Below are 26,207 nucleotides of genomic sequence, written 5' to 3' on the forward strand. Positions count from 1 at the left end.
TATATGTGCGATCTGCAGGTTGCAGGTTCGAATCTCGGCAAGGACAATTCAGCCTTTCATCCTTCCGAGTTCGATGATTAATGTATGTCAATATGTTCTATGTACAACACTTAGGCTTACGCACTATATAAATATAACAAATTACTCATTCCTCACGCCACCTCTTGCCCTTACAGTAACTGCATTGTTCGAGACATCAAATCCCTGCTCTGTTTGCCATTGTGATACTACATGTAAGCACCGGGTCTGTGTGATGGAGGCATTTGAGCTTGGACAAATATATCACAGGACTCATGACAAAGTGAATTTGAATAGCACTTATTGGCCTCTTCCCATCAGGTTATTAGTAAAGTCAACTGCCAATGGAAAATGTCCAGTCGACATTTCACACTGTGCAAAACTGTACCAGAGATGTACTACAAGGTACCTTTTGCAGTAGGGCAGGGAAAAGATCAGTCTGAGGGGCAGAAATCCCAATTCACCACAGACACATGGATCAATTGACAGACCATTGACTACATGGGTCTGAATGCCCAATGGGTGACCTCACTTTTTCTCTCCCACTTGAGCCATGCAAGAGGACAGCAAGGGCATATAGTCAGTCATTGTGCATGTGCAAGGATGGGAAGACATAGGCTTCAGGAGTGTTGACAAGTGGGAGAAGGTGGAAGAGGTGATGGCCTAGGGACAAAGACCATGACATGTACAGCTCAAGTGTGTTGCTGCTGACAATGGTCAAATAGCTTTGCTGCCCTGCAGATTGACAACACCATGCTTGTTCCTCACCTTATTCTGATAAAGTTCATCAACTATTGCCAGCCTGTGGGGTGCATGATTTCAAAATCTCAGAAGAACAGGCCGCTTTTCAGGAGGCCATACAGTGCAATACATGTGCTGCATCAATTGGAAGTTCATCACAATTGCATCAGCACCACTTGAAGATTTTAATTGCCATCCTAAGGAATTCTACATTGCACAAGTTGGACAGCCTACGCGATCAATGAAATGTCAACACTTCTTATTGCAACAGACACAGCCAAGCATTAGATGGGGCATTTTTATGGCAAGGCAGCGACAGCTGCTGCCTGATGTCTGGTGTGTGCTACAGCAAAACAAAGAGGTGATGGCTTGAAGGTTTAGAATGAATCTTAACCTCTGGCATTATTCTGGGCAACACTTCAGACCATCGTTCTTCACTTGCCAAACCATTACAGAAAGGCGAAAGACCATATGGAAATCAGGCTTGTTCTCACCTGAAAAGGGGCAGCAGAGCCAGAACTGCTAGGTCACACCCCATCTACATGAGACCACGAGCATCCCCAGATATTGCTTGCCCTTACTTTGTGTCATTAGTGTGGAGTAGCTTAGGCTTCTAGCCTAAAAAGCTCGGAATCTACGTCTGGTCATACCGACTCCACTCAAGTGACTAAAGCAAAGCAAAGGAGGTGATGGCTGGATGGTTTAGAATTAAATCTTAACTTCTGGGTTATTTCTGGGAAACCCTGCAGACGATTGTTCTTCCACTGCCAAGCCATTACCGAAAAGGGAAAGAACATATGCAAATCAGGCTTGGTCCCACCCCCAAAGGGACAGTACAACTGGTAGGTCACATCACTTCTGCATGAGCCCATAAGCACCCCGAAGCATGTTTTGGCCTCATTGGGCGTCATCAGTGAGGAAAGAATAGCTTGGGTCTCTAGATTCTGTGCTACAACCTTTTGAGGAGACCATCATCCGTGTTAGGCGACACAGTGCATTACTCAGTGAGGGACTGCAACTGGTGTATCCTCTAGAGCTCAACCTGTCCAATATGATAAGGGTCCATAATTTTGCTGGCAAGGTCGATAAAACACAGCTGATGAGGGATGTGCGATGTGTGACGCCCTGCAGAGGCACTCGAGTCCGAACATACATCTCTCCACCGGCCCCGGCCAACATTCCAAAGCGTGGAACCAAGATGAGAGACAAGTGTAGACGGACTCTGATTACCCCAAGGTAACTTTTCGTCAGGACTGTATCTCTTTCTCTACACACACATAAAAAACTGATTTCTGTATTATTACACGAACAGGAGTCACATTGGGGACCTACTAAGTAGCTCCCTTTCATTTACTGCTATTTCTGCCCACCGCCGTGTATGCCAAACCTGCAGGCACCCAGCGGTCCAAATCAAGTCTGATTTTGACAACTTGCACCATTTTTAGGCAGCTGCTGTGTATCTCTGGCCCTTCCGGACAACATAACAGGAGCACCCGAAGATGAGGGACCATCTCCTGCACCTCCCCCCAGATGCTCATTTCCTGTAGAGGTACTCATAAACAATTTCACATTTGGATGTCAACATGCACAGTGATCAATGGGATATGTGCTTTCAGGTGGGCAGTGCACGTGGTGAGACACTGATGCATGGGGTGCAAGAAAGATATTTTAAGCTCCAATTCCTCTCTTTCACTGGGGGCAAGGTTGTCACAGCGTAGAGAGCATGGAGTTTACCATTTGCCATTGCCTCTTTCAGAGAATTTTTTTTCTTTACTAAGCTATATTTACCTTTGACAGGCTTTTTAAACACCCACCAAGAAAACTCGACTGGCTACACCCTATTTTTTTCTTTTCCTTTTTAGTGTTTTGCAGGATTTCATGACTGAGGCCTTGATGAAGGCAGAACCTTTCACTTTCCATATTTTGGCCTTTCCCGCCGAAACGCAACATTAGTGAGGGGTTTGTAGGTTTTTCTCCACATAATCACACGAGACCTTGCCTCCAAATAGTTCCCCCACTGAGTTGGCAGATTTGGCAAACGAAGTCGTCCCCGAGACATTTTGGTTCTGTATGTTTTGAACCTATGTTCACATTACAATCAGGATTGACAAGTGACAACCGAGACTATGAGCTACATATTGAGTTCTTAGGTCAGCATTTCGTCTATTAGACATGGAAATGACATATTGATTTTGTCCTCCTCTATTATCATGCTCTTTTCAGGTTTTCTATATATATGCTAATTTTATTTTCTATATATGTCTGTTCCCCCTTCCTTCCCCTTTTCCTCTTTCTGTTTCGGATTAATATTCATTGATTTTTGAACATATGCATTTAGATTTTTTCTAACAAATTGTTAATTTCTGTACTGGCACACATTATTTGAATGCTTATTGTTTATTTTATTTGTCTAACAGCCACCTGCCTGTTTGTTTAACTGAATACAGAATTAATTCAGAGGTCTTGGCCACCAGGTGTTTTCTTTTTCTTGTCAAATGGTTCAATGCCATTTGCATCAATTTTTTTGGTTATGTAGAGGTTTGGCATAAAGAGGTTACCAAATTAATTAACCCATCTGCTCCAAACCCCGGGCGCAGCAATTTTCTTTTCCTTTGTTCAGTAGGGATGTGCTTTCAACATTGCATGTAGGTCCATGCTTAGCTTCAATGAAAGATACAATTTGATACCTCTTAACCTAGATTCTCAATCCATTGTTGTAAGATCAAATGTGCTGTTTTTAAGCTGTATCATAACTCTGACAACTCAGCAGAATAAGGCAGTGTTAAGGCATTCACAACTGCTTTGATGTGTTGGATGAAAATGAAATTATGTGAATAGGATATAGGAAGAAAATGCAACAACCTCTTTGCTAGCACACCACCATGATAGATATCGAGAACTTTGTCTTCTTCATTAACAGGGAGTAAATTGCTTTTGTGATAATCTGGAGAATGAGAGACTGTGGGATACATGTCTCATCAAAACCAAGACTCCTCGATGAGAGGATTCTTAAAGAACATACAGCATGAAGGGCTTCATGCATTTGATTTAAAGAGGCCATTACTGGCATGGATAGGTTGTGGCAGCAGCTTCTATGCCAGCAGTCTCTGCAATGGACTTAAATTGACCTACTGTACACCTTGAATGGTTGGTCACTGTAAATCCGTTATAGAGATGATAGAAACAAAGGCACACACACATAACATAAGCGGTATCAGGTAATAAAATTGTGGCATAAATGTCGCTGGTAAATAAATTGCGGTAAAAATGCTGTGGTTTGTCCCGGTAAAAGTGTCCCCGATTATACCATTAAAGGGGAGCAGGGGTTGCGGGGGTGTCCCCCAATCCCCTTACATGGTATAATGGGTCCAGGGGTTGCGGCGGTGTCCCCCGCATCCTGATTGTGGCGGCAAAACCACAGCATTTTTGCCGCAATATTTTGTATTCACAGCCATTTTTGCCGCGATTTTAAGACATCGAACCACATAAGCATGCATCCATACATACATGCACAGCAATATACTCACTCAACTAGTCCAGCGCGCCCACACACACACACTATATTACATTTAAACTACATACATACATTAATGCACACATACACACAATCAAAAACACATACAAACACACATACATAAATAATAAAAACACACTTACATTCTGTCTTCTGGGGCAGCAGCACACTAGACACATGCAGGTAAATGGCAGAGGCATGCCCCAGAAGGACTTGAATGCCCGGGACGTGCCGTCACTGCAATGCTAATGATGTTGCTACAGCCACCCTGCGAATTGTGCAGTGCGCTGATCATGGGTTTCTGAAGTTCTGCAGTAGTGAAGGGGAAAGGTACCTTTCAGTAGGGCCTTGAGACATCAAGGTGAGAACATTTCCAGTTGCTCCTTGATCCACAAACATGAACATACTTTGAGTTCACCAAGCTACCTGAGACACGAATTGTCTCGGTTCTCCCCCAATGCATGAGAAAGATTTAGGCATAATCCTTTTCTCAGCGTCTCCCTAATGATGGTGACTGAGCAACAAGAGAACAAAGAGGAGGTGTAACAAGGGGATGTCAGCAAGCAACTAGACAGCAGCATTGAGGAGAGCTGATAGAGTGGGACGAATGTGCAGGGAAAGTCTGGAGTCTCTTGCCAAGTGTAGGATGGAGTGAAGGGTCGCCCTGAATGCAAATATGATGGTGCTGTATTTTATTTTTATTGGGCTAGGGAATTCCCATAAGGGACAATAGCCTGGAGAGTTTGGGAAGGGTGCTAGATGGGGGTTTAGGGAGGGCTAGTTCATGTGCAATTATGGAATGCTTGTCAGTCGTCCCTCTGGCTGAATTTAGTCGGGGGAGCTGGGGTGATGTTGCTCGAGAGCATCTTAGACTGCACAGCTCTCACCAGCTGACCAACACTCGACAATGCCAGGCGACCTACTAGCGTTGCACCTCCTAGTGCTCCTCCATTTCTGCCTCCTCGTGTTTAACCTCCTACTGCCTCACCACCCCTGCCTCCACCTCACCCAGAGATGAAATACCCTTGAAGAGAGCCACATTTGAAATATTACGCAGGCCAACAAGGACAAGGTTCTCACCACAGTTTCTTGTATAAAGGTGTTCATGATGGGTTTCTTTTTGTTTTAAAAAAACAAGAATCACAAAGGTGTTCACACAGGTCTTTTAACACACTGTTTCTTGTGTGTGTGTGTTTTTTAGGGTGCAAGGAGGAGTGTTAAGGAAATCGGATTCAAAAAGCAATGAATTATAAAGGGCTTCAAACATGATGATTTCACAAAGAGATTCTTTTTCTCTGTTTTTTTTTCCTTTTGAGCTTGAAGGAAGAAAGGGATGGGAACAATCTAATAATCTGAAAGGGGTGTACAGGGAGTTCTTAAAGAGGAATCATGATTTTCAAGGAATGTCACAAATACGTACAATATACAATAAAGTGAATAAAATGTTACAAACAGGAAATGAAAAAGTCACAGAAAATGGTTTCAGTGGCTACAGCATAAGTTATCCCTCTCTCTGCCTCTCTCTGCCTCTGTGAATCAGACCTGCCCATCCCTCTAACAGCCAATCACAAACAAGAGAAAACCAGGAGCTCTGTCTTTTATCAGGCCACAAAGCCAACCCAGAGATTCTGAGGCACTGATTGAAAGTACTGCGGGACATTCGGTGGTTATGATTGGCCCATCAATGCATGTTCAGCACAGCAAATCTCTAGCAGGGTTTTGGTTTGATTTTGGGATATCACAGAATATCAAAGGTGATATTCGGCTCATCCCACAAGCTGAGGCTGGTGGATGCTCGCCCATTATTACATGTCAGTCATCTCTTTCCAGGTGATCAGAAAGAGCTGGGTTGCAATTGGAATGTCGGTTTAAGGCGATAGTGCACACAGGTAAATATTGACCGTGGGGTCAGAAGGGGGAGACCGCAAAACCTGTCTCCACTCAATAATTCTCCAGTGGTGCCAGATCCCTAATCAAAGTCAGCTTAAATATAACATAGCAGAATAAAGGGATTTACATTTATACATGTTTTCAATAGCCCCACGAGTATTGTCGTGCAACTGTTCTTGAGAGCTTGTGGACTGAGCGTATGAGACCAACATGAGTATTTGTTAGAGGTACAGAGGGAGGAGGAAAGTCGGAAACCAGCTTAATATCTGCCCACCGGCAATTAAAAGCTAAAAGGAGAGTTTGTATAGATAAGAAGAATGAAAGGCAATGTGAGATAATGGAATGGAACAAAGTGTTAGCAAAAAGAGAGGGAAGTTGTAGTTTGCAATGGTATGGGTGAAAAAAATAAGTGGAGCAAATATAGGCAATGGAAATTAGTCTTCCTCATCTCATTTCAGTTCCTCTTTCTACAAACATGCTATAACATCTCTTACCTTTGTAGACTAGGCTCTTCTTCACCCTTCTGTGGGATGAGTTGACTTGGGATTCGCAGGTGATCTCTCCTCTCGTCCAGGTCTCCATGGGTAGGACAATGTGGCTTATGAACGTCAAGGTTCCACCTCTTCCTCTGATTGCACTCATCAGGCCCTGCCATTGGGTCCCAGAAATGTTCCAGGACACCCAGACCTGCCCAGAAACAGCCCTGACCACACAGGCCAGAGGGACAACGCCCCCAGGAACATCCGGCAGGGGTGGGAGCGTCACAAGCAGCACTGATGTCCTTTCTGTGTAACTGTCTGTGAAGGAACACAAGCAACAACAACTCTTAATCCATGGTACGGCACACACAGCTGTGCAAACATTCCAGACCTCCTAATAATAACAACAGCAATTGTTGAGACAAACACTGTAATTCAAATATACTAACCTCCTTCAGTTAAGCCGATCATGACTTCCCACATCTTCTGAATTTCAAGGGTTTGTTGCATTACATCGGGTAAACTTAACTGCACTTTAACTAAAGTTTTTCAGTGAATTTCAAGGGTTTTGTTTTACTGTATTTTATTACAGACCACTAACCATGGCCTTCAGACGTGTCCACTGTATTTGTTTATTTATTCAGTTTATTGAATATTTATGAGGTGCCTGTACAACAAATAGTGCTTCCAGGCGCCACACGACAAAAGTGGGAATGGAGCAAGTGGAGTTACTAAGCACTAACAATAACAATTGTAATTGTAGTTGGTTATTTATAACACGCTTACTCGTCAGAGGTTTCTAAGCGTGGATCCGGGTATCAAACCTGTGTTGCTCTGCTTTGTCCTGCTTCCAAGGCGAGCGCGTTGTCTCTGAGCTATCCTCCCAAGAACAACAAATAAACAATAGCGATCCTACTAGGCCTCGTGACATTCGGAACATGCAAGCGAAGTGACGAGAGGTGCAGGAGAGAGGGACGGAGTTAGAGGAGGGGGATCAGGGTATTGGTAATTGCAAATGGGAGCCCTGGATGCAAATGCTATGGGGTTCCAGGGGAGGAGGCCACTGGCTAAATGGTAGGACTGAGTTTTCTCAAGGGGGGTTGACGAGCTGCCCAGCAGTTATGCGGGGAGCCCAGAGGGCAGTGCTGAGGGGGTGGGGGGAATTGTGTCTACTGGGGAGAAGGCCTAGAAGCCTATAAGACTCATGAAGGACCAGGTTGTCAGTCTCAGCGGCAGTGGGGGAATTAGCATGGGAGAGAGAGAAAATAATAGTTTTGAGGAGTTCTAAAGGAAGGCACCAGCCGAAGAGTGAGATCTACTCCTCACTCTCTGCTTGGAAAAGTGTTTCTTCAGCAAAGAGTTGGAACTAGAATATCGAAGGGATCTAGCAGGGACGTATTTAGGGAGAGAAAGTTGAAAGATAGCGGGGTACCAGTCCCCAGAAATACTTGTGGATGATGCAGAGGGTCTTGAATTTGATCCCCACGACCACCAGGAGCCAGTGGAGAAATGTTAGAGCCAGTGCGATACAGTCCCTGGGCTTGAGGCCAAGGAGAGGTCTTGCAGCCCTATTCTGTATTAGTTGAAGGGGGTGAAGGGAGGAAAGGGGCAGGTTGAGGAAGAGGCTGTTGCAGTAGTCAAGCCTGAGAAGGACCAGAGCTCTGGAGACATTGAGCTTCTGGGGGAAGGTGAGGAAAGGGAGAATGCCTCTAAGGAGGTGAAGCTGAAAATTTGACTTCTTGGCAAGGTCCAAGATGTGAGGGGTGAAGGAGAGAGAGGAGTCAAAGATGACCCCAACATTTTTGGTCTCCGTTGTTGAGGGCAGGGGGCCCAAGGAGGGTGGCCCGATCTCTGGAGGAAAACAGGGCACAGGTGTCACAATAGAGGAGCGGAAGAGGAGGTAGCACAGGGAAGCTTGAAGGAGAGCTGTTTGCTATCAGCATAATACTGGAGGTGATGATAGAAGGAGGAGATCAGGTGGGAAAGAGGGGCAAGGTAGATGTAGAAAAGCCACAGTAAAAGGATAGGGCCCCGGGGGACGCTGCAGGTGGAGAGTGAGGTGGTGGAGGAGAAAGGGCAGTTAATTAGTTGTTACTTGTTACTAGTTCCAGCAATACATTTCTTTTGGGCCCACTAAATGGCCAAAGCCACTTTACATGCCTTTTGGGCAAACTAGCCAGGACTTTCGGCCCTGCCAGTGAGCATGACCTTTGGTCGGGCCTACTGTACATTTTAAAACACTACCAGGCTACTAGCAATGTCCTTCACCATGTCCACTGTAAATGTTCCCCCAATATGTTTCTTTTGGACCCACATGGTGTTAGCTGTTGACTAGCTGCTGTCTTAATCTTGGAATCCGACATCCAATGTCTTTTCTGACAGTACTGTGACCTCTCCCCTTCGCCCACTCCTTAGCTGTGTGCATACTTTGAATGACTTTGGGCCTCATTATGACCCAGGCGGTAAGTTACCGCCTGGGCCGTGACTTTACCACCATGGCGTAAACTACGTTTACGCCATGGTGGTAGGAGGACTTACCGCCCCATTCCAACCTTGGCGGGGCGGTAAATCCCCATTTTCCCATTTTCCCTTCCCCATTCCCATTTTGCCCCATAGGGCATAATGGGAGTGGGGAAGGCGTTAATTACGCCACCGTAAATTACGGTGGCGTAATTAACTCCATGGTCCCTTAGCGCCATGGATTTTAACACCTGCTAAAAGCAGGTGTTAAAACCTCCATGGCGCTAAGGGACCTCGTACTCAGGCGGTAAGGGTCGGCGCTGTTTACGCCGCCGTAAAACCCTTACCGCCTGGGTCGTAATGAGGCCCTTTATCTCTGGTCCCTGCATCATTTACCCTAGCTTTAACAACCCTACCCTTTGCCTCTGTTACTTCTTCCATACCCAGCGTGAACTATGGGTTACGAAATAGCTACATGAATGGTGAGGGTTTAGTCGAGATGTCTCTCTTTGCCAGCAGGGAGTCAGATGTATTCACCAGCAGTGCTATAATGTGCACATAGGCTGGCCTGCGCATCTTTTCTAGCCACAGGAGCCCTGGGAGGGGTGTTCCAGCCACCACCTTGTCCATTCTGGCCATATTTTGTAGGTATCTTCCGAAAAGCATTCCCGCACCAGTCTTAATTGTGCTGCCTCATAATATTTCAGGAAGTATGGGAGTCCCAGTACCCCTTTATTCCTTGCAGCCAATAAAGTCTTCATCGCTATCCATGGGGGTGTAGTCTGCCAAATAAACTTGGACAGTGTTTTATTTAGAGATTTGAAGAAGGTTCTTGGGAGTGGTATGGAGAGAGCCTGGAAGAAAAAGTGAATCCTCGGCAGGATTACCATTTTTAATGACACGATCTATCCAAGCCAGGATACGGAAAGGGTGTTCCACCTTTGCAGATCTGTCTTATCCGTATGTCAAATTATTGTATAATTTGCTTCATAAAGTTGGTCTCGGGTTCTAGTAATAGTTAGCCCTAGGTATGTGATTCCATCCTGTGCCCATCTAAACTGGGAGCCCAGTCTTGCCCTATCCATCTGTTCTTTCCGTATGGATAGGTTGAATATTTCTGACTTTTCCATGTTTATTTTGAGCCCTGCCACCATTCCGAAATGGCCCACATGCTGAGTGAGTGCGTTTAGGAAGTCCACCGGTTCCGACAATGCCAGCAACATGTCATGTGAAAAAGACCATTGTTTTATGTTCTTCCCCTCTGAAGCATAGTCCCTTAATTGCTCATGTGGCTCAAATCCTAGACAAAAATCATTCAAGATATAAGGTAAAGAGCAATGGGGAGAGAGGGCACTCCTGCTTAGTTCCCCGTTTAATCAGAATCTGCCGGGATAGATGCCCATTGATTCATAGCCTTCTGGAAGGGGTGTTATAATTTGCTTGGACCATTTGAATTAATTTAGATCCAAACCCCACCCATGTGCTCCAGTGCATGAAAGAGAAACCACACAGCAAATCAACTAAACAATCCTAGAGGAGTTACAAAGCAAAGAACAAACTTTTCTCACTAATTCATTAATCAAGAAAACTAACATTAAGTTGGAAGCTGTGAATAAGCAGTTTCAAGAATGTATGTGCCTTTTTGGACACATTTTCGGGTAGTTTATAGAATGAGGGAGGTAATATCTACTCCAGTACGAGTAATGGGACACAAGTAACTAACAGAGGTAAGCAGCATTTCTTTAGGAAGAGGAGCACCAAGGGGATGAATGTCATTTCATCAGCTTCGTCCAATTAAAGAAGCATAGAAACACGAATTAGTGTTCCTAAGCCAGAGCCGATCGTATCACCAGCAATAGATATCCTGCTCATCGTTCATTTATCTTCGAGAATACTTTCTAAATCGGAACTGGATGTCCTTGGTTTTGGCCTAACTTTTGTTCCAACAGAGATATCCAGTAAAATACAGTTAATCACTGAAGATAACCCATTTTTGGAAAGATAAGATTAAGAACTTATTTCATGGACACTGATAAAGAAGGCAGGGAAGTAGATTTTGATCATCCTCCACATTTATGCCCAGCTACATGTAAAATGCCACATGACTTTCTCACTTTTAGAAAGAGTAATTATGATTGAAATAAAATTTTAAAAAATCCAGTCTAAATTAAGATCAAACAAGTCTAATTTTAATAAATCTGAGTTTAAAGCAATTCAATCCCTTAAAAATGATTCATCCATAATGTCACATCAGTGTATAAGGGAAATAGAATTGTTGTTATGGATGCTAATAAATATGACAGAAAAATTAAGATTATTGTCCAGTCCAGATCAATATTTTAAAATCCCAAATAATTCTAATAATGCTATTAAAAAGACAAATATTGCCCTACAGCAAGGGATATTATAATCAAAAGACCATGAATTTATCAATACATCAAGAGGAGGATTTCCCTGTTTTATAGTCTCGCTAAAATCCACAAGTGTGCACACATTCTCCAGGGCGCCCCATAGTTTTGGGATGTAGGCCCATATTGGAACCCTTAGCTCAACACGTAGATTACTTTCTTCAACCACTGGCAAATACCCTTCTTAACTAAAAGACATACGTGATGTGATTAACCTAGTTAAAGATGTGGAATTTCATCCAAGTGCAAACTTGGATAGCTTTAGATATTGGCCTTCATTAGGACCCTGGCGTTAAGGGGTTAACGGCGCCGTAAAAGGTGTCGGCGCCGCTAAACCCTTAATGCCTTACTACGAGGTCCCTTTGCGGGACCCGACCTTAACAGCTGGTCTTGAGGTACTCTCGAGGTAAGTACGGTACCGCAATTTGCGGTACCATACTTACCGCCTTCCCCATTCCCATTATGCCCTATGGGGCAAAAATGGGAATGGGGAAGGGCCATGGTGGCATGGGGAATTACCGCCCGCCAACCTCGGAATGGGGTGCTAATTCCCCTTTCCACCATGGCGGACTCCGGCATCGACCATGGTGCTAATAGCACCGTGGTTTTCCGCCGGAGTCCTAATGAGGGCCATTGAATTGTTGTAAACAAACATACCTCAAGGCAAAGCATTGATGATACTTAGATGGGTACTCGACACAAGACCCTTGCCACATAATGTTCCAACAGATTTAATTGTCCATTGAGCTGAAGTAGTGTTAAAAAACTGTTTCTTCATGTTCAAACATGATTTTTTTATTCAAACCAAAGGGACGGCTATGGGATGTTCATTTGCACCGAATGTAGCCATCCTATGAATGGCATCCCTTGAGGAAACGTTTATTTACTGGACAGCCAATCCTTTTCATCAATTAATTGTTCACTACAAAAGATACATTAGTGATATGTTTATCCTGTGGCAGGGGGCTGCATCAACTCTGAACGATTGGCTTTACATGGATCAATAATGTGGATGATCATCTCAAATGTACTTGTGAATTCTGTTCTGAAAGTATCACTTTTAGGGATTTTGTCATCTTCCAGAAATGTGGCATATTCAAAAAGGATCTGTTTAGAAAAACTACAGATAACAATTGTATTCATTTATTGGGTATTTATAATTTGCCTATGCACAATGTGTTTCAAGGGGCAACAAGACAAGAGGATGGGGGAACAGGGAGGACAAAACAAAAGTGATCCTACAAGGCCTTGTGACATTCGGATTGTGCAAGTGCAGTAAAGACAAATGCAGGAGAGAGGGAGTAGGGGGGAGTGCCGTTCAGGGTTCTAGGGCCCATGAGAAAAGCAAGCGCCAGGGGAGGCCAGGTGGACAGGTGGACAGAGCCAGGAGAAAGCAGAGAGTGCAGGGGAAGAAAGGTCCACGAGCAAAGTGCGAGGTAAGGGGCTGGAAGGGCTACAAGGGTGCAGACCCAGCCAGGCTAGTGTAGGTTGAGGGAAGTGGGGGTCAGGGGAGACCAAGTGCAGGGGTAGGCTGGATTACGGGGGCCTGGCGCCGTATAAAACTCTGAAGGAACCAGGCAGCCAGTCAAGAAGCAGACATGGGCCCTCATTACGACCCTGGCGGAAAGTAACTGACCGGACCGCCACAGCGTAAATAGCGTTTCCGCCATTGCACGATGGAGCAAAGTGCGGCTCATTCCGACCCATCGGGCACGAGCACCACGCCATGGCGGAAGTGCAAAGTCCGCGATGGCGGAAATGACCCCAAAACGGCCCACACCGCCGCCGTACGGCGCCCTAGGTGCAATACCGCCACCCATCTCAGCGGACACCGCAGTGAGCGCCAACCGGAAAGTACGGTGACCGTAAATATACGGAAACGGAAGTAAAAGCATGGTCCCGGAACGGGAAACATCACGCCGTACACCTATAAAACCACTAAATCCACACAACCATTAAAAATACTACCCTGAGACACATCCCAACCCGTCATCCACCCTAGTGAAACCAAGAAAAATGGGAAAAGTAGCGAAGAAAGCGTGCGACCGCAAGCGGCAGGTCCACTTCTCCCGTGAGGAACTCACCGTACTCACAGAGACCCTCCAGGAGAATGCAGCCGCCGTCTTCTCCACGCAAATGACCAGGACGGCACTTGCGAACAAGAAGGCCATATGGGCCCTGGTGGCACAGCGGGTAAGTGCGGTGGGGACCGCACCCCGCAACCCACAGCAATGCAGAAAGCGATGGGACGACCTGCGGATACGCGTCCGTAGCATACTTTCTGCCAACCGCAACATTGCCACAGCCACCGGGGGAGGATCGGAATCACCCATCAAGTTGACCCCCTGGGAAGAAATCTGTGCCTCCACCATAGGAATGGAGAGCATAGAGGGAGTCGGAGGGATGGAGAAAGGAGTGCAGACATCCGAAGAATCAGGTAGGTGGCCCAAATAAAACAATGCCAAAACCACAATGTCCAATCATGTGAAGTACCACGTGCCCACATAGTGCAACAGTAACACATGTCCAGGAGAACGTCCACATACATAGGCCTGATAGCACACTTCAAAACTCACATCAAATACATAAATAATTAAAAATCCTAAAAACACCCTCTACACGTGCAGCAGGCACACCCTAACTGCAGGCTGCCAAACAACTGCACCCTCACACCACACACAAATGAAACCACCTCCAAGGCCCCGACCCAAATCACCCTCAGGTACCACCCCAATGCATGTGATACATTGCCATTCCAATTCCCACAGACCCATCAATAACGCTCGCCCTCCTTTACTCCACCACAGGGTCCGATCCAAACGACGAGCTCCAGGACACCCCTACCAGCACACCTGCAAAGAGGGCCAAGACCAACGGCCAAAGACCCTCCACCTCAGCTGCACGCATCAAGACACGGCAGCAGCACAAATCAAGTGGCAGCACAGAGGAGGGAACTCCAACAGGCACCCCAGCAGCCAGCATGCCCACACCACCACCACCACAGGTCCCCCCAATGGATGCCACAGTAGGCACTGCTTCTGGTGGCAGCAGCACCATAGGTGACACTGCATTAATGGCAGCATGCTCCGACACAGAAAACGGGGATGTCGAAGTCAGATCCATCCATGACCTGTCCCAATCCCCCTGTCTGTTCCATCCCGTACACCATGAGGATACCACGCAGGGGCACCCACAAGACGACGACTGGCCATCCCCCACAAGCCCTGTGGCAGGGCAACATGAGGCGAACAGCCACTCTGTGACACCACCGCAAATGGCCATGGCCCAGCAGAGGCAACAGTCCCTCGACCAGTTAATCGTGCAACAGCAGCAACTGGCCACGCTCCTCAAGGACCATGCCGATGAATGTGGGGGCACTAAGGCAGACATAGAAACATCAACTGAGACACTTAGGGCAGAAATGGAGAGAAGTACAGAGACACTAAGGGCACAAATGGAGAGTAGCACCGAGTGCCTGAGAGTCCAAATGGAGAGTAGCACCGAGAGCCTGAGAGTCCAAATGGAGAGAAGCACCGAGAGCCTGAGGGGGGAACTGCATGCGACGTCCAAAGACGTATGTGCCGAACTTGCCGCAGTGCGCCGTGTGCTCACTGAGCTCTCACAAACCCTTAGGGACATGCATGGACGTGAGCAGGCAGAGACATCATCCGTTGCTAGTTCCGTCCAGGGCAGCCCCCAATGTAGATCTGGGAGGAACCTGCGCTCCACAGGCAGGGGTACCCCTGATACCCGCAGAGGGGGCCTGCAATAGCGACTGCCCACTGACAATGAGCATCTCTGGACACTGGTGTTCGGGGGGGAGGTAGGAGGGTGGAGGGGGGGTGTTGGGCTCACTTCGGTGGCGGGTCGATAGGGTGTTTAACATGATATCACATATGCCATAAACAATGCACGATCAACCAATGAGATGTGTGGACATTGATCTTTGTGTACGAGGCCATTATAGGCGTACAGTCCATATTGTGCATGTACCATACACACACAGTGCCACGAGTCCCGTGTCCATGTATCAGCCACCAGGCGTGAGTGCTAGAAGCATGCATCTATGAGATGCTGACGAATGTCACGGCCCTCCTGTGCCTCGCAGACTCCTTGAGGTGCTGCCACATCCCCACCCTCATCATGACCATCTTCAGGTGCTTGCAGTTCTGCGTCAGGGGGCATGGGCACATTTCTACGTACGCACATGTTGTGTAGCATGACACATGCCATCACCATCTTCGCAACCTTCACATGGCGGTACAGGAGTGCCCCGCCAGACCTGCTGAGGCACCGGAAACGAGTCTTCAGTAGGCCGAATGCCTGTTCTATGACTACACGGGTACGTGAGTGGGCATGGTTGTAGTCCTCCTCATGCTGGTCCCGTGGGTTCCGGACTGGTGTGAGGAGCCATCTCTTCAGTGGATATCCGGCATCACCTGTATGTGGACGATAAACGAATCATGTGGAATGCCATTGCTACGTATGCACCCCCCCCTTCCTGCCAGGTCATTGCCGCATCACATACCCCACATCATCATGCATGAAATGAGACTCATCGAGGAGCCAGGATCTGTTCCCTGCGTGTCGCTCCATGTAGCGTGCTATTGTAGAGTTCCTCAAGATCATAGAATCATGGGTTGATCCAGGGAATCGGGCACAACAATGTGTAATGATCCTGTTGGAGTCACACACCATTTGTACATTCAGAGAATGAAATTGTTTCCGGTTGCGGTACTGGGCCTCCATGGCATGTGGGACGACCAATTCCACATGGGTGCAGTCGATGGCACCAATGCAACCTGGTATGCCGGCAAGTGCATGGAATCCCACTTTTGTGTTCGTAATTTCCTGCTCCGAGCGTGGTAGAGAGATGTAGTCGTCTGCGTGCTTCAGGAGGGCATCGAGCACTTGCAATAGTGTCCGTGAGAACAGTGGCTGTGAAATGCCATGCAACTGTCCGACTGTGTGCTGGTAGGTGCCTGTGGCCAGGAAGTGGAGTACAGACACCACCTTCAGTAGGGGTGGGATGGCGGTTGGGCTATCTATCATGCTGACAAGGTCAGCCTGTGTCATGTCCACAATGGCGGTTATGGTGTCCCGGTCCAAACGGTAGAGGGTGTGGATCTGCTCATCAGTGAGGTTGAACGGATGTGCTCGGAGGCGTGGGATTGCGGGCTGCCTGCGTGGTGGTAGTGGCTGTGCTGGCGGCCCTTGCTGGCCCTGCCTTGCCCTCCTCCTCCTCCTGCGTCTCCTCCGTGCGGCCGGTTGTAGTTGGTGTTCGTCTTCTTCTTGAAGCTGGAGTACCTGCAGTGCTATCAGGTCCCCCAGGGCCAACATAGCTAGTCCTGCCGGTAGCATTTCGGAGTGGTTGTGGGAGGAGACTGGGCGTGCAATTTATGTGTTTTCAGGCTGTATGGCCTCCACCTGTGGTGATTCATTCCACCTGTGCAAGCTGCTCTCCCCTTTGGGCGAGCACGTCCCGCACACAACGCTGCAATTCGACGAATGGCATCTTGCTATTACAATCATGTATTTGTACCCGATGGCAGTGTAACATTGGTTGATATGTTCATTCGGCTATGGTCCCATTGTTTCACATACTATCTTTGCAGTCGCGAACAGACTTGTGAAGGGTCAGTGGAACGTAGTACTCGAGTAACGGTGGACCCTCATGCATCACTGCACCGAGGTTCAACGACGGGTGGGGCGTCCCATTTGTGAGTGAAGGCAGTTGCCATTTTCACACACAGCCGCACTAGATGGATTAATTTGTGATTTCAAGCGGCCACAGATGCCTTTTCGACGTGATGTTGCAAATGAGGAATTCGAAGGGCGGCGCTTTCGGTTTTCAGCTAGCGGCGAGGAGATGCCCACAGGTCTGACTGCAAATATAACGTTCTATTGTTCAATGTCCTTGGGACAGGGGCCATGGCGAGGATGCAATGATTGATATGAATAGTTTGGGATGCGCAATGGCGAAGTGGGCGATGAGGCCGGACGTTCCCAAATACATGTTACTTCACAACACTGGAATTACGGGCTGGGGCACAGTGGATTTTGCAGGCTGCATAACGCACAGACTCAATGGAGATTTCACATGTTATGTGAGTATGGAAACAGGCGTTTTCATTACGGGATGAGGGAATGATGAATGGATGCATGGACAGATGATTTGATACAGAGTTTGCCATGTACAGGGCTTCTTGGAATCTGTCCGCCTCCCCTGCGCTATGTGATGCAGGGCTGCCATAGTGGGACCATCGTCTATCTGGCCTTGTTGAGCCCTCCCTGTCTCGACGCGCCTTCAGACACTTGTGTCTATGCACGTTACCAATCCCATCTGATGGATTCTGTTTTAACAGACGCATGCACAGGTACACTCGTTTGTGATGGTGTTTTCACCTCGATATAGATAGTTATGATTCGCAAGTGGTTTTTGGGTGTTGATGATCCTTTGGAGTGGGCTAGCATGCATATGGCTGTGGATTTGGTGTGATCATTGAAGTGAGTAATTCAAATGTAGTTCTGATGGCCATACTGTTCTTTTTCATTTCATTTGGTTGACAGGTATCTCCTCCCCTTTTGCCACTGCCATCTGTATGCCACTCCTGCAGATGGATTTTACTCCCAACACCTGCTGCTTCGTGTTCATCAGTGGAGCAGCATTACGATCTTATGGGACGATCGCCAATGGGCCACATGCCCTTACGCAGTACTAGTGGCTAGGAGCAACATTTCGGCCTTTCAGCTGGACTAGTGCCTCCCTATTGGGACGGCCCTGCGGTTCTAGGCGCTTCCATGTTGCCTTTTCGTACGAGAATGTAGCCCCTGTGTACCATGAAGGAACAGGGCGTCACACAAGAAGTAGCTGGTCATTTATTGCGGATGCAGGCCACAATGGTGAAATGTGTTTTGGAGTTCATGGCCTAATGGCTGTATGGGCTTGGTGAATTTGTTGTGCATTAAATTTCTATTCTGATATGGACCGTGTAGCGTTCTTCTTTGCAAGTGATGTGGCATATTCCTATTTGGGGAGCGATGTATTGTGAGGAGATCTGCATTGGGTTCCAGCTTCGGAGTATAGTTGCGTGGTACTGTGCTGGGCGCGTTTGCCTACGAAGCCCAGTGAGGTCAGGGATGAGGGCTGCCAATATGACTGTTTTAATGATGTCATGCTCAGGGGCGGGGGATTAGCTTTTGTGTAACAGATGCCGGTCAGCCAGGTGGATTGGTGGAATGATGTGATTTTCGGAATATTGCTGGTCACAGGTGCCTGTGTTTGCGTGCGTTTCTTGGTGGGAGACTGAGGTCATGTCCATTGGGATGGCTTCTGTATTCGTGCCATCTGTGCCCTGCAGCTCCCATTGGCCCCTCTTGAGATTCATTTGTTCGTTGGCAGGCATGGATGACTAGTACATTTCACTGGTTGCATTGTGTGACTTCATTGCACCTACGGGGAGTTGTACAATGTGGCCAGGGAGCGGTGTACAGGCACTCAGTGGGGCCGTTTACGGTTGGTTCGCGATGCCGTACTTCTCACCATGGCGGAATGGTACTTTCCGCCGTGCTTGATGGCGTTAGGTGCATGTCCGCTAGGGTCAGAATTCGCGTACCGTTGCGCCATGGTGGTAATTACGGTTTGGCATGGCGCGCGCGCGCGTACTTGGTGCAGTTAGCGTTGGCGTTCACTACGGTGTCGCTAATGGCATCGTACTTTGCGGTGACGTGTCATAGTCGCACCGAGCGCTATTCGATGGCGGTATTGCATTTCCGCCATCGTTTTTCGATTTCCGCCAGGGTCGTAATGGGGTGGTAGAGGGAAGGAAGGAGAGAAAAGGAAGGTATTGAGAAGCTTCTGGAACTTAAGGAGATCTGGCTCAAGTCTGAGAGGGGTGTGGAGGCTGTTCCAGAGGTATGCACCTGCTGAGGAGCGAGATCTACCTCGAATTCTCTGCTTGGAAAAGCATCTGATCTGCAGAGAGTTAGAGCTAGACGACCAAAGGGTTCTAGCAGGGAGGTATTTAGGGAAAGAGATTTGCATATAGAGGGGTCCAAGGCCCCAGAAAGCCTTGTGGATGATGCAGAGGGTTTTGAACCTGTTGATTGCAACAACCGGGAGCCAGTGGAGAGATTTTAGTGCTGCAGAGATGCGATCCCAGGGTTTGAGGCCAAGGATAAGTCTGGCATTCCTATTCTGGATTAGTTGTAGGGTGCTTAGGGAGTAGTTAGGCAGATTAAGGAAGAGGCTGTTGCAGTAGTCCAGCCTGGAGAGGACCAGAGCTCTGTAGACATTGAGTTTCCGGGGGAAGGTGAGGAAAGGGAGAATACCTTTGAGGAGGTGCAGCTGAAAGTGGGCCTTCTTGGCAAGGTCTGTGATGTGAGAAGAGAAGGAGAGAGAAGAGTCGAAGATGACACCAAGGTTGTTTGTTTCACAGGACGGTGAGGGGAGGGGGCCCATGGAGGGTGGCCAAAGTGTGGGAGGGAAAGAGGGAGCAGGGGTCCCAATGAGAAGAATTTCTGTCTTACTGGTATTAATGCATAGATCATTAGCAGTGCACTGAGCCTGAATAACAGACTGGCAGTCAGGAATGAGAGGAAGTGGAGGAGGCACAGGAGGGAAGCTTGAAGGAGAGCTGTGTGCCATCAGCATAAAACTGGAAGTTAGGAGAGAAGGTGGAGATCAGATGGGCTATGGGTATCAGGTAGATGTTGAAAAGCCAAGGCGAGAGGAAAGAGCCCTGACAGACTCTGCAGGTGGAGAGTGAAATGGAGGAGAGAAAATGGCACCTGGGAAGGGTTCTTTACGAGAAGAAGAAATATGGAACTTCCATTTTCAAGTTTTCACCCAAAAACCTTCTATGCAATTTACCAAATGGTATGGTCTTCTGAATTGGCAGGAATTGTACAAGTATAATTAACTTCAATAAACTGGCTGATATTCTGCAGAGCAGGCTTTTTAACCATCAGTGATATGAAAAAAAAAGAAAAAGAGCAAGATATGCTGATCACGAGCAGCTGTTATTTATGGGTGAAAAAAAAAACAATGTAGATGGGTTTGTCTGTCCCTCTACTTTTGCCAATTCAATAATGCTAACAAAATTGGAATTTAAAAAGAATGTGTATATTTTACATACATTTGACCTTTGTCTAGACATTTGTTTGCCCTTAATGTTTAAAGCAAAAATTAGTTAGGGCATCACACATATTATTAAACAACCAACTAATATTGTTTCGGTCTGGAACAATCAACCAACTAAGGTCACGTGCCATACATTTTCAAAAATAATGATTGACTTTACACATGAGGGTAACATAAACACACCACATGCAAAAGCAGAAATGTTATTTATTTAATAATCTGTCCATCCAACAAAGTGTATGTGTAAAAACTGTCCCGACAGATCTGTGTTAGAATTAATGAACATCATTCGAAAATTTGCACAAAGAAATTGATGATATTTTTTGGTTCGTCATTGAACAAATCTGTTGTGGTATAGGAGAAGACATATCAAATAAGTTAAGCTATGAAAAGCAACTTTAGATGTATAACTTCATTCATATGAAAGAGGCCTTAACATTTTGGAGGAGTGGGAATCTTTTTTAAACAGTTTGCTTTGGACTTCATTAGCTTGGGCCTCATTACATGGTAGGCGGTAAACCATGGTGCTGTTAGCACCATGGTTGCTGCCGGTACCATACCGGTACCACCATGGAGGAAAGGGGAATTACCACCCTATTCCAAGGTTGGCGGGGCGGTAATTCCCCCTTTCTCCATGGCCCTTACCCATTCCCATTTTTGCCCCATAGGGCATAATGGGAATGGGGAAGGAGCTAATTACGGTACCGCAAATTGCGGTACCGTATTTAGCACCAAGGTCCCTTTGCGGGTCCCAACTTTAACGGCTGGTCTGCACCAGCTGTTAAGGTTGGGTCCCGCAAAGGGACCTCATAGTAAGGCGGTAAGGGTTAACGGTCACTGGTACCCTTCCCGGTGACCGTTAACCCTTACCGCCTTCCGTGTAATGAGGCCCCTTGACTTTTGAGTTTGTACAGAAGTATATTTTACCGAACATATGTGCATATTCTAAGATGGCCGCCAACATAGACATATGTTCTAGCTAAATATTGGTCTGTCTTCTATTTCGACTCCTCTTGAGCATTCACATGGGTATGGACGAACATACAGGCAAACAATTACTAGGATGCTTGATCTGCCGATGTGTGACAACACGCTGGTTCCATTTTCAAATAATCCTTTGAACATGAGGCTTAGTCGGGAATGTGTCACCGTTTTAAAGAATTGATCACCCTGATGAAGACTAGGCATTAGTCAGCCTTACACGTGGAAACCAGTTGGTGGTGAACGATGCTGGCAAAAGTTAGATGTAGTGAAATGTGGTGGAAGATGTTGGTCTCCGTAAGACTGTAATGTCCTTTTATGGATGTTGTGCACCAAATTGAACCTTCCACCCATCACTTTTGTGCTTACAGTTTGTCTCACTATGTGAGAGAGGGTATGCCCAGATGTGGGTCCCTTGCTCGCTGTGCCATAGGGAACCAAGTTTCACCTCACTGAGGAGGCCCAACAAGGTCAAACATGTCTGGGGTTGCTTGTGTTTCCATGCAGAGGGGACCTGGCCTAGCAGTTCGGGCTGGGCTGCTCCCATTGATGGCAGTACCTGACTGATTTACATATGGCTGGACCCCTTTTGCAATGGCGCAGACGGGCTAAAAAACGTTGGTGTGGAAGGTTGCCCAGAGCAATGCCAGTGATTCAGATTCATTCAGAACCTTCCACCCATCACTTTTGTGCTTACACCAAATTGAAAGGCAATCAAGGCATCTAACTGTCAAAAAAGAAAATTTGAATTGAATCAATGCTGGTTCCAAAAAAAAGAAATCCTTCACATGCAAATGGAGCAATCTGATAGCCTTTACAGGGGACTTGCAACATTTCAAGACCATCTCATCATCTAAACGGAGATTTAAACTGCCCAAAGATGGTCAAGTAGTAATTGCCCTATGCATAAGGTATCTGATCAGTATGCCGCGGGGAGTCAGTCCATGCTTCCGGATGAGGTTATTGCAGATATAAAGTAGAACTAGTGGCCGGGCCTTGAGCAATTTGAGGACAGTCTCTTGACACCGGTTGGACAGTTTTGTATATCTATATTCTGTGTTCTACAACTCCTCTAGCCTAGTGATGATATTTACAATGAAAATGCTTGGAAATATTCAGAACCTTGTAAATATCTCTGACCACTTGACTGGTAAAGTGCATTCCTCTGTCACTGCCTATCATCGCAGAAAGGCCAAATCGAAGAATGTATTCTCTAAGAATTGTTTTGCAATAGTATTGCAGTCAGCTTTTCAACAAGGGTAAGCTTCCATCCACCTGAAAAACACATCAACCACAACAGGGCAGAATTCAGAGGACAAGCATTTAGGCAGCAGAATAAAATCTAATGATATGTTAAATAAAGGGCCTTCTGGAGCACCGCCTGTTTTACAGCATGTCCCATATTGCAGGTCAAACAAGCAGAACAAGCATTAAAATAGTACGGAGCAACAGTCGGAAAAAATAAGGTGCAATTACGGTTTCCTGCCAAACATCATAGCTTTCTTCCAAAATTGGGCCTTTGAATGACTTTGTCAGGAAAGATCAGATAAAATACCAGGCAGCCATCTGAACTGTGCCACAGCATATGTTCCCATAAATTACAGTTTTTCAGAGTCCAGTAGGCCTTTTCTTGTTCAGGAGCAAAATCCTGTAACATCACCAGACTAGAACTGGTGGCAGAGACAGCAACAGGGATATGGATGTGATTAGTAGTCAGGGGGTCTTTCGGGGCTACAGCTTGAGTTAACCTGTTAGCAAACAAATTACTATTTCGATTCAGGAACGTTTGCGGCCTTTACATTTCACAAACGCAAGAGTGGAAAGCAATAACAGTGCACCACAAAAAGCGCCAACATAAGAAATGTTCCCTGCGGGCATGCCAGCTGACGTCAGATATCCATGTTGCCAACGGTGCGTGTAACACCATGGGCATAGTGGGAATCAGTGTTAATTGAATACAAGCACGTGTGGGCGGAAACCATTCAGTGACCGAAGCAGTATGAACATTCAGTAATTGATATGCTTCTTAAACCTCAAACAGAGCAAAAAGGCATTGTCCCTTGAGGATTCCTCAAACAAGAACTATCTGCATACAATACCCTTTCCATGCTTTTCAATAGAACGCCTTTCAAGTCAGGTCTCAGTGTGCAAAGGTTTTCAGTGAAGACGTGTGATGCTCACCGTCAGAAGGTGTTGTGTGCAAGCAGGGTTTAAAATAGAGCATCGAGATATGCTATCATTAGCAGCAGAAAACAATAGTTTCTCATATTTGGTCAAACATTAATTAAAAATATGCTGTGCTTCCCTTTCAATACTATGACAGATTGTAGGACCACTACAGTTAAAGAATGGGCTGAGACTAAGTTACCTGCTTTTTCAACTAGCAAGAGATAGCAACTGCTGCAATGGGATCCAATGCTGTACTTTAATAAGCAGTGGGACAATGCTTGTCACATTGCATTTGAGTCAAGACTCCCAAAGCAAAACAATCACCTTCATCACAAAAAGGGGTAAAATATGTTTTATAATTTGGTAAACCCAAGGTCAGAGCCTTCAACAGCCTTTCGTTGATTTTAATAAAGGCCTTGTCTGTTTTGTTCTACTATGGAAGGGGTTCAGGAGTCAAAAGAAGACTAAGGTTCTGTAGAAAAGTCAACATCAAAGCAGAGGCCATCATCCATAGATGGCTGTACCCAGGATTTCCGAGAAATCTTTTATTTACTTTTGGGTTTGGGGTTTTGGTTCATGGGGAGTTCCATTAAGTTGGGTTTGAGACAAATGTCTGTCTCCAGTGTAGATATCAGGACCACAATATTGGACTCAGGTTTAACACATTTGAGGTCTTCCTTTCAATGCTTGATGTTCATTTATGGCTAGAGCTGTTAGCATATTGGGAGTATCTTATTGCAAGCGTCTAGTGAGAAAGATGACAACACAGGGTCCACAACATATTGGCGTAGGATATGCCTCCCTTTGAACTCAAGCAAGTCAAAATCTTGTTTAACAAAATTGGGAAAATAGTGTCAGGCTCTCAATGAACCTCTGTGGAAGTCTTGTGTACTGGAATTGCAGATTTATATATGTAAAATCAAATAAATATTGACTATTGGGGTACATAGGCATTGAGGAGACTGCTGAGCAGAAATCTACTACTGTAAGATGTGTCATAGCTGCAGGAATGAAAGGTAAAATAGTTGCTGGATAAAGAACAACAGAGAACGGGGTCAGGATGTCTCAATTAACACCACAGAGGTCCTGAACAAATTGATAAGTTCCTTTGCCAAGTTTTTCCACAGGTGAAATAGGTGTATTAAAAGGTCTGTGAATAGAAACAATAATTCCTTGATGTCGTAAAGAGTCAATGACAGAGTTCATTCCCTTATGAAATGGGACACTGTGGTTTGTCTGGCTTCAGTGTAATTCACTGCAGATCCACATCCAATATGGGTCCACCTTCATTTGCCTGTGTGAGCCACACTTGCAGAGGAATTTGGTCTAACAGTCCCTGTTGCAACATGGAACTGTTATTTTATATTTGTCAGTTCGCTTTGGAAACTTTAGTCCCACATCCTAAAATTCGATTTCTCTGTGTACAGGAACATCTAAATAAATACCAAACAATAAATAAAGCTAACTCATTTCATAAAGCAGATACAATCCAAATAAAATCACAGGCATACAAGGATTAAGTAATAAAGTATGATGTTCAGCAAAAGGAGCCAAGTGAACAGTCATAGGTAATGGAACAGGGAGGGATATCAGTTGACCCTCAAGATCCACCACATTCTCAAATTCATCTGAACATGGAACGTGAGAAAATTCAGGAGCTTTCGGAGTTGAGCGAGATGCTATAGCATCAACAAGACATGAAACAATTTTCCAACTAATAGAACACTTTACATAAGGAGCAGAAGGATCAAGTGGAATAATGGTTAAACAAAATTTCTGGCCTCCTTGCTATCCTATTACAGAGTAATTGAAGCAGGCAGTGGAGGTGGTGGGGACAATTGCAAGAATGGCAGAGGAGGAGGCAGCTTGGCAGTATTTTGGACAGGTTGATTTGGGCGTTCAGATTTCCAATAATCAAACTTCGTAAAATACGTGGACTGATCTTTCGACATATGTCTATTTTGAGCTCCCTCTTATATCAAATTGCAGAGAATACCCCTTCCTCTATTATTTAATCTTACCAAGAGTTCAATCCTGTCATCTGTCCTGCACTCTGCAGAAGAGCTTGAAAATGCTGAATCTACAGTGCCATCAGTCTAGTCTCAATAGTCTCATACTGTCTATCTTCTCGTGTAAATACTGCACAGCTAATTATACCTCAGTCAGATTATTGCATTCCCAACGATTTAGGGCTCCCATAATGTTTCCTGCGATTTTGGGATAGAGCCACAATACGAACGCAGCACCAACAGCTTGCTGCACAGTTTCTGCCACAATGGGGATCCCTGAGTCTTTATCAAAACATCATTAGTGCCTTTTGAAATAATGAGCTATATTTTCGTCTCTGATTTGCTTGCTCCTCATCCAAGTCTTCTTTGTGGTGCATATTTCTGAAGGGTTGCAGA

At 46.0% G+C, this 26,207-nt stretch overlaps 1 protein-coding gene across 2 annotated transcripts in view; it reads right to left on the reverse strand.

Annotated features, from left to right (window-relative positions):
- Positions 1 to 26,207, reverse strand: part of LOC138581126 (uncharacterized) — a 250,266-nt gene that overhangs the window by 91,415 nt on the left and 132,644 nt on the right. For both annotated transcript variants that reach the window (XM_069652229.1, XM_069652220.1), the window contains exon 3: positions 6,658 to 6,960. In XM_069652229.1, coding sequence (XP_069508330.1) covers positions 6,658 to 6,960 — 303 coding nt within the window. The remainder of the gene's footprint in view (positions 1 to 6,657; positions 6,961 to 26,207) is intronic.

Source organism: Ambystoma mexicanum, chromosome 1p (assembly GCF_040938575.1).
Source record: "Ambystoma mexicanum isolate Mex_15411 chromosome 1p, UKY_AmexF1_1, whole genome shotgun sequence".
NCBI classification, from domain to species: domain Eukaryota; kingdom Metazoa; phylum Chordata; class Amphibia; order Caudata; family Ambystomatidae; genus Ambystoma; species Ambystoma mexicanum.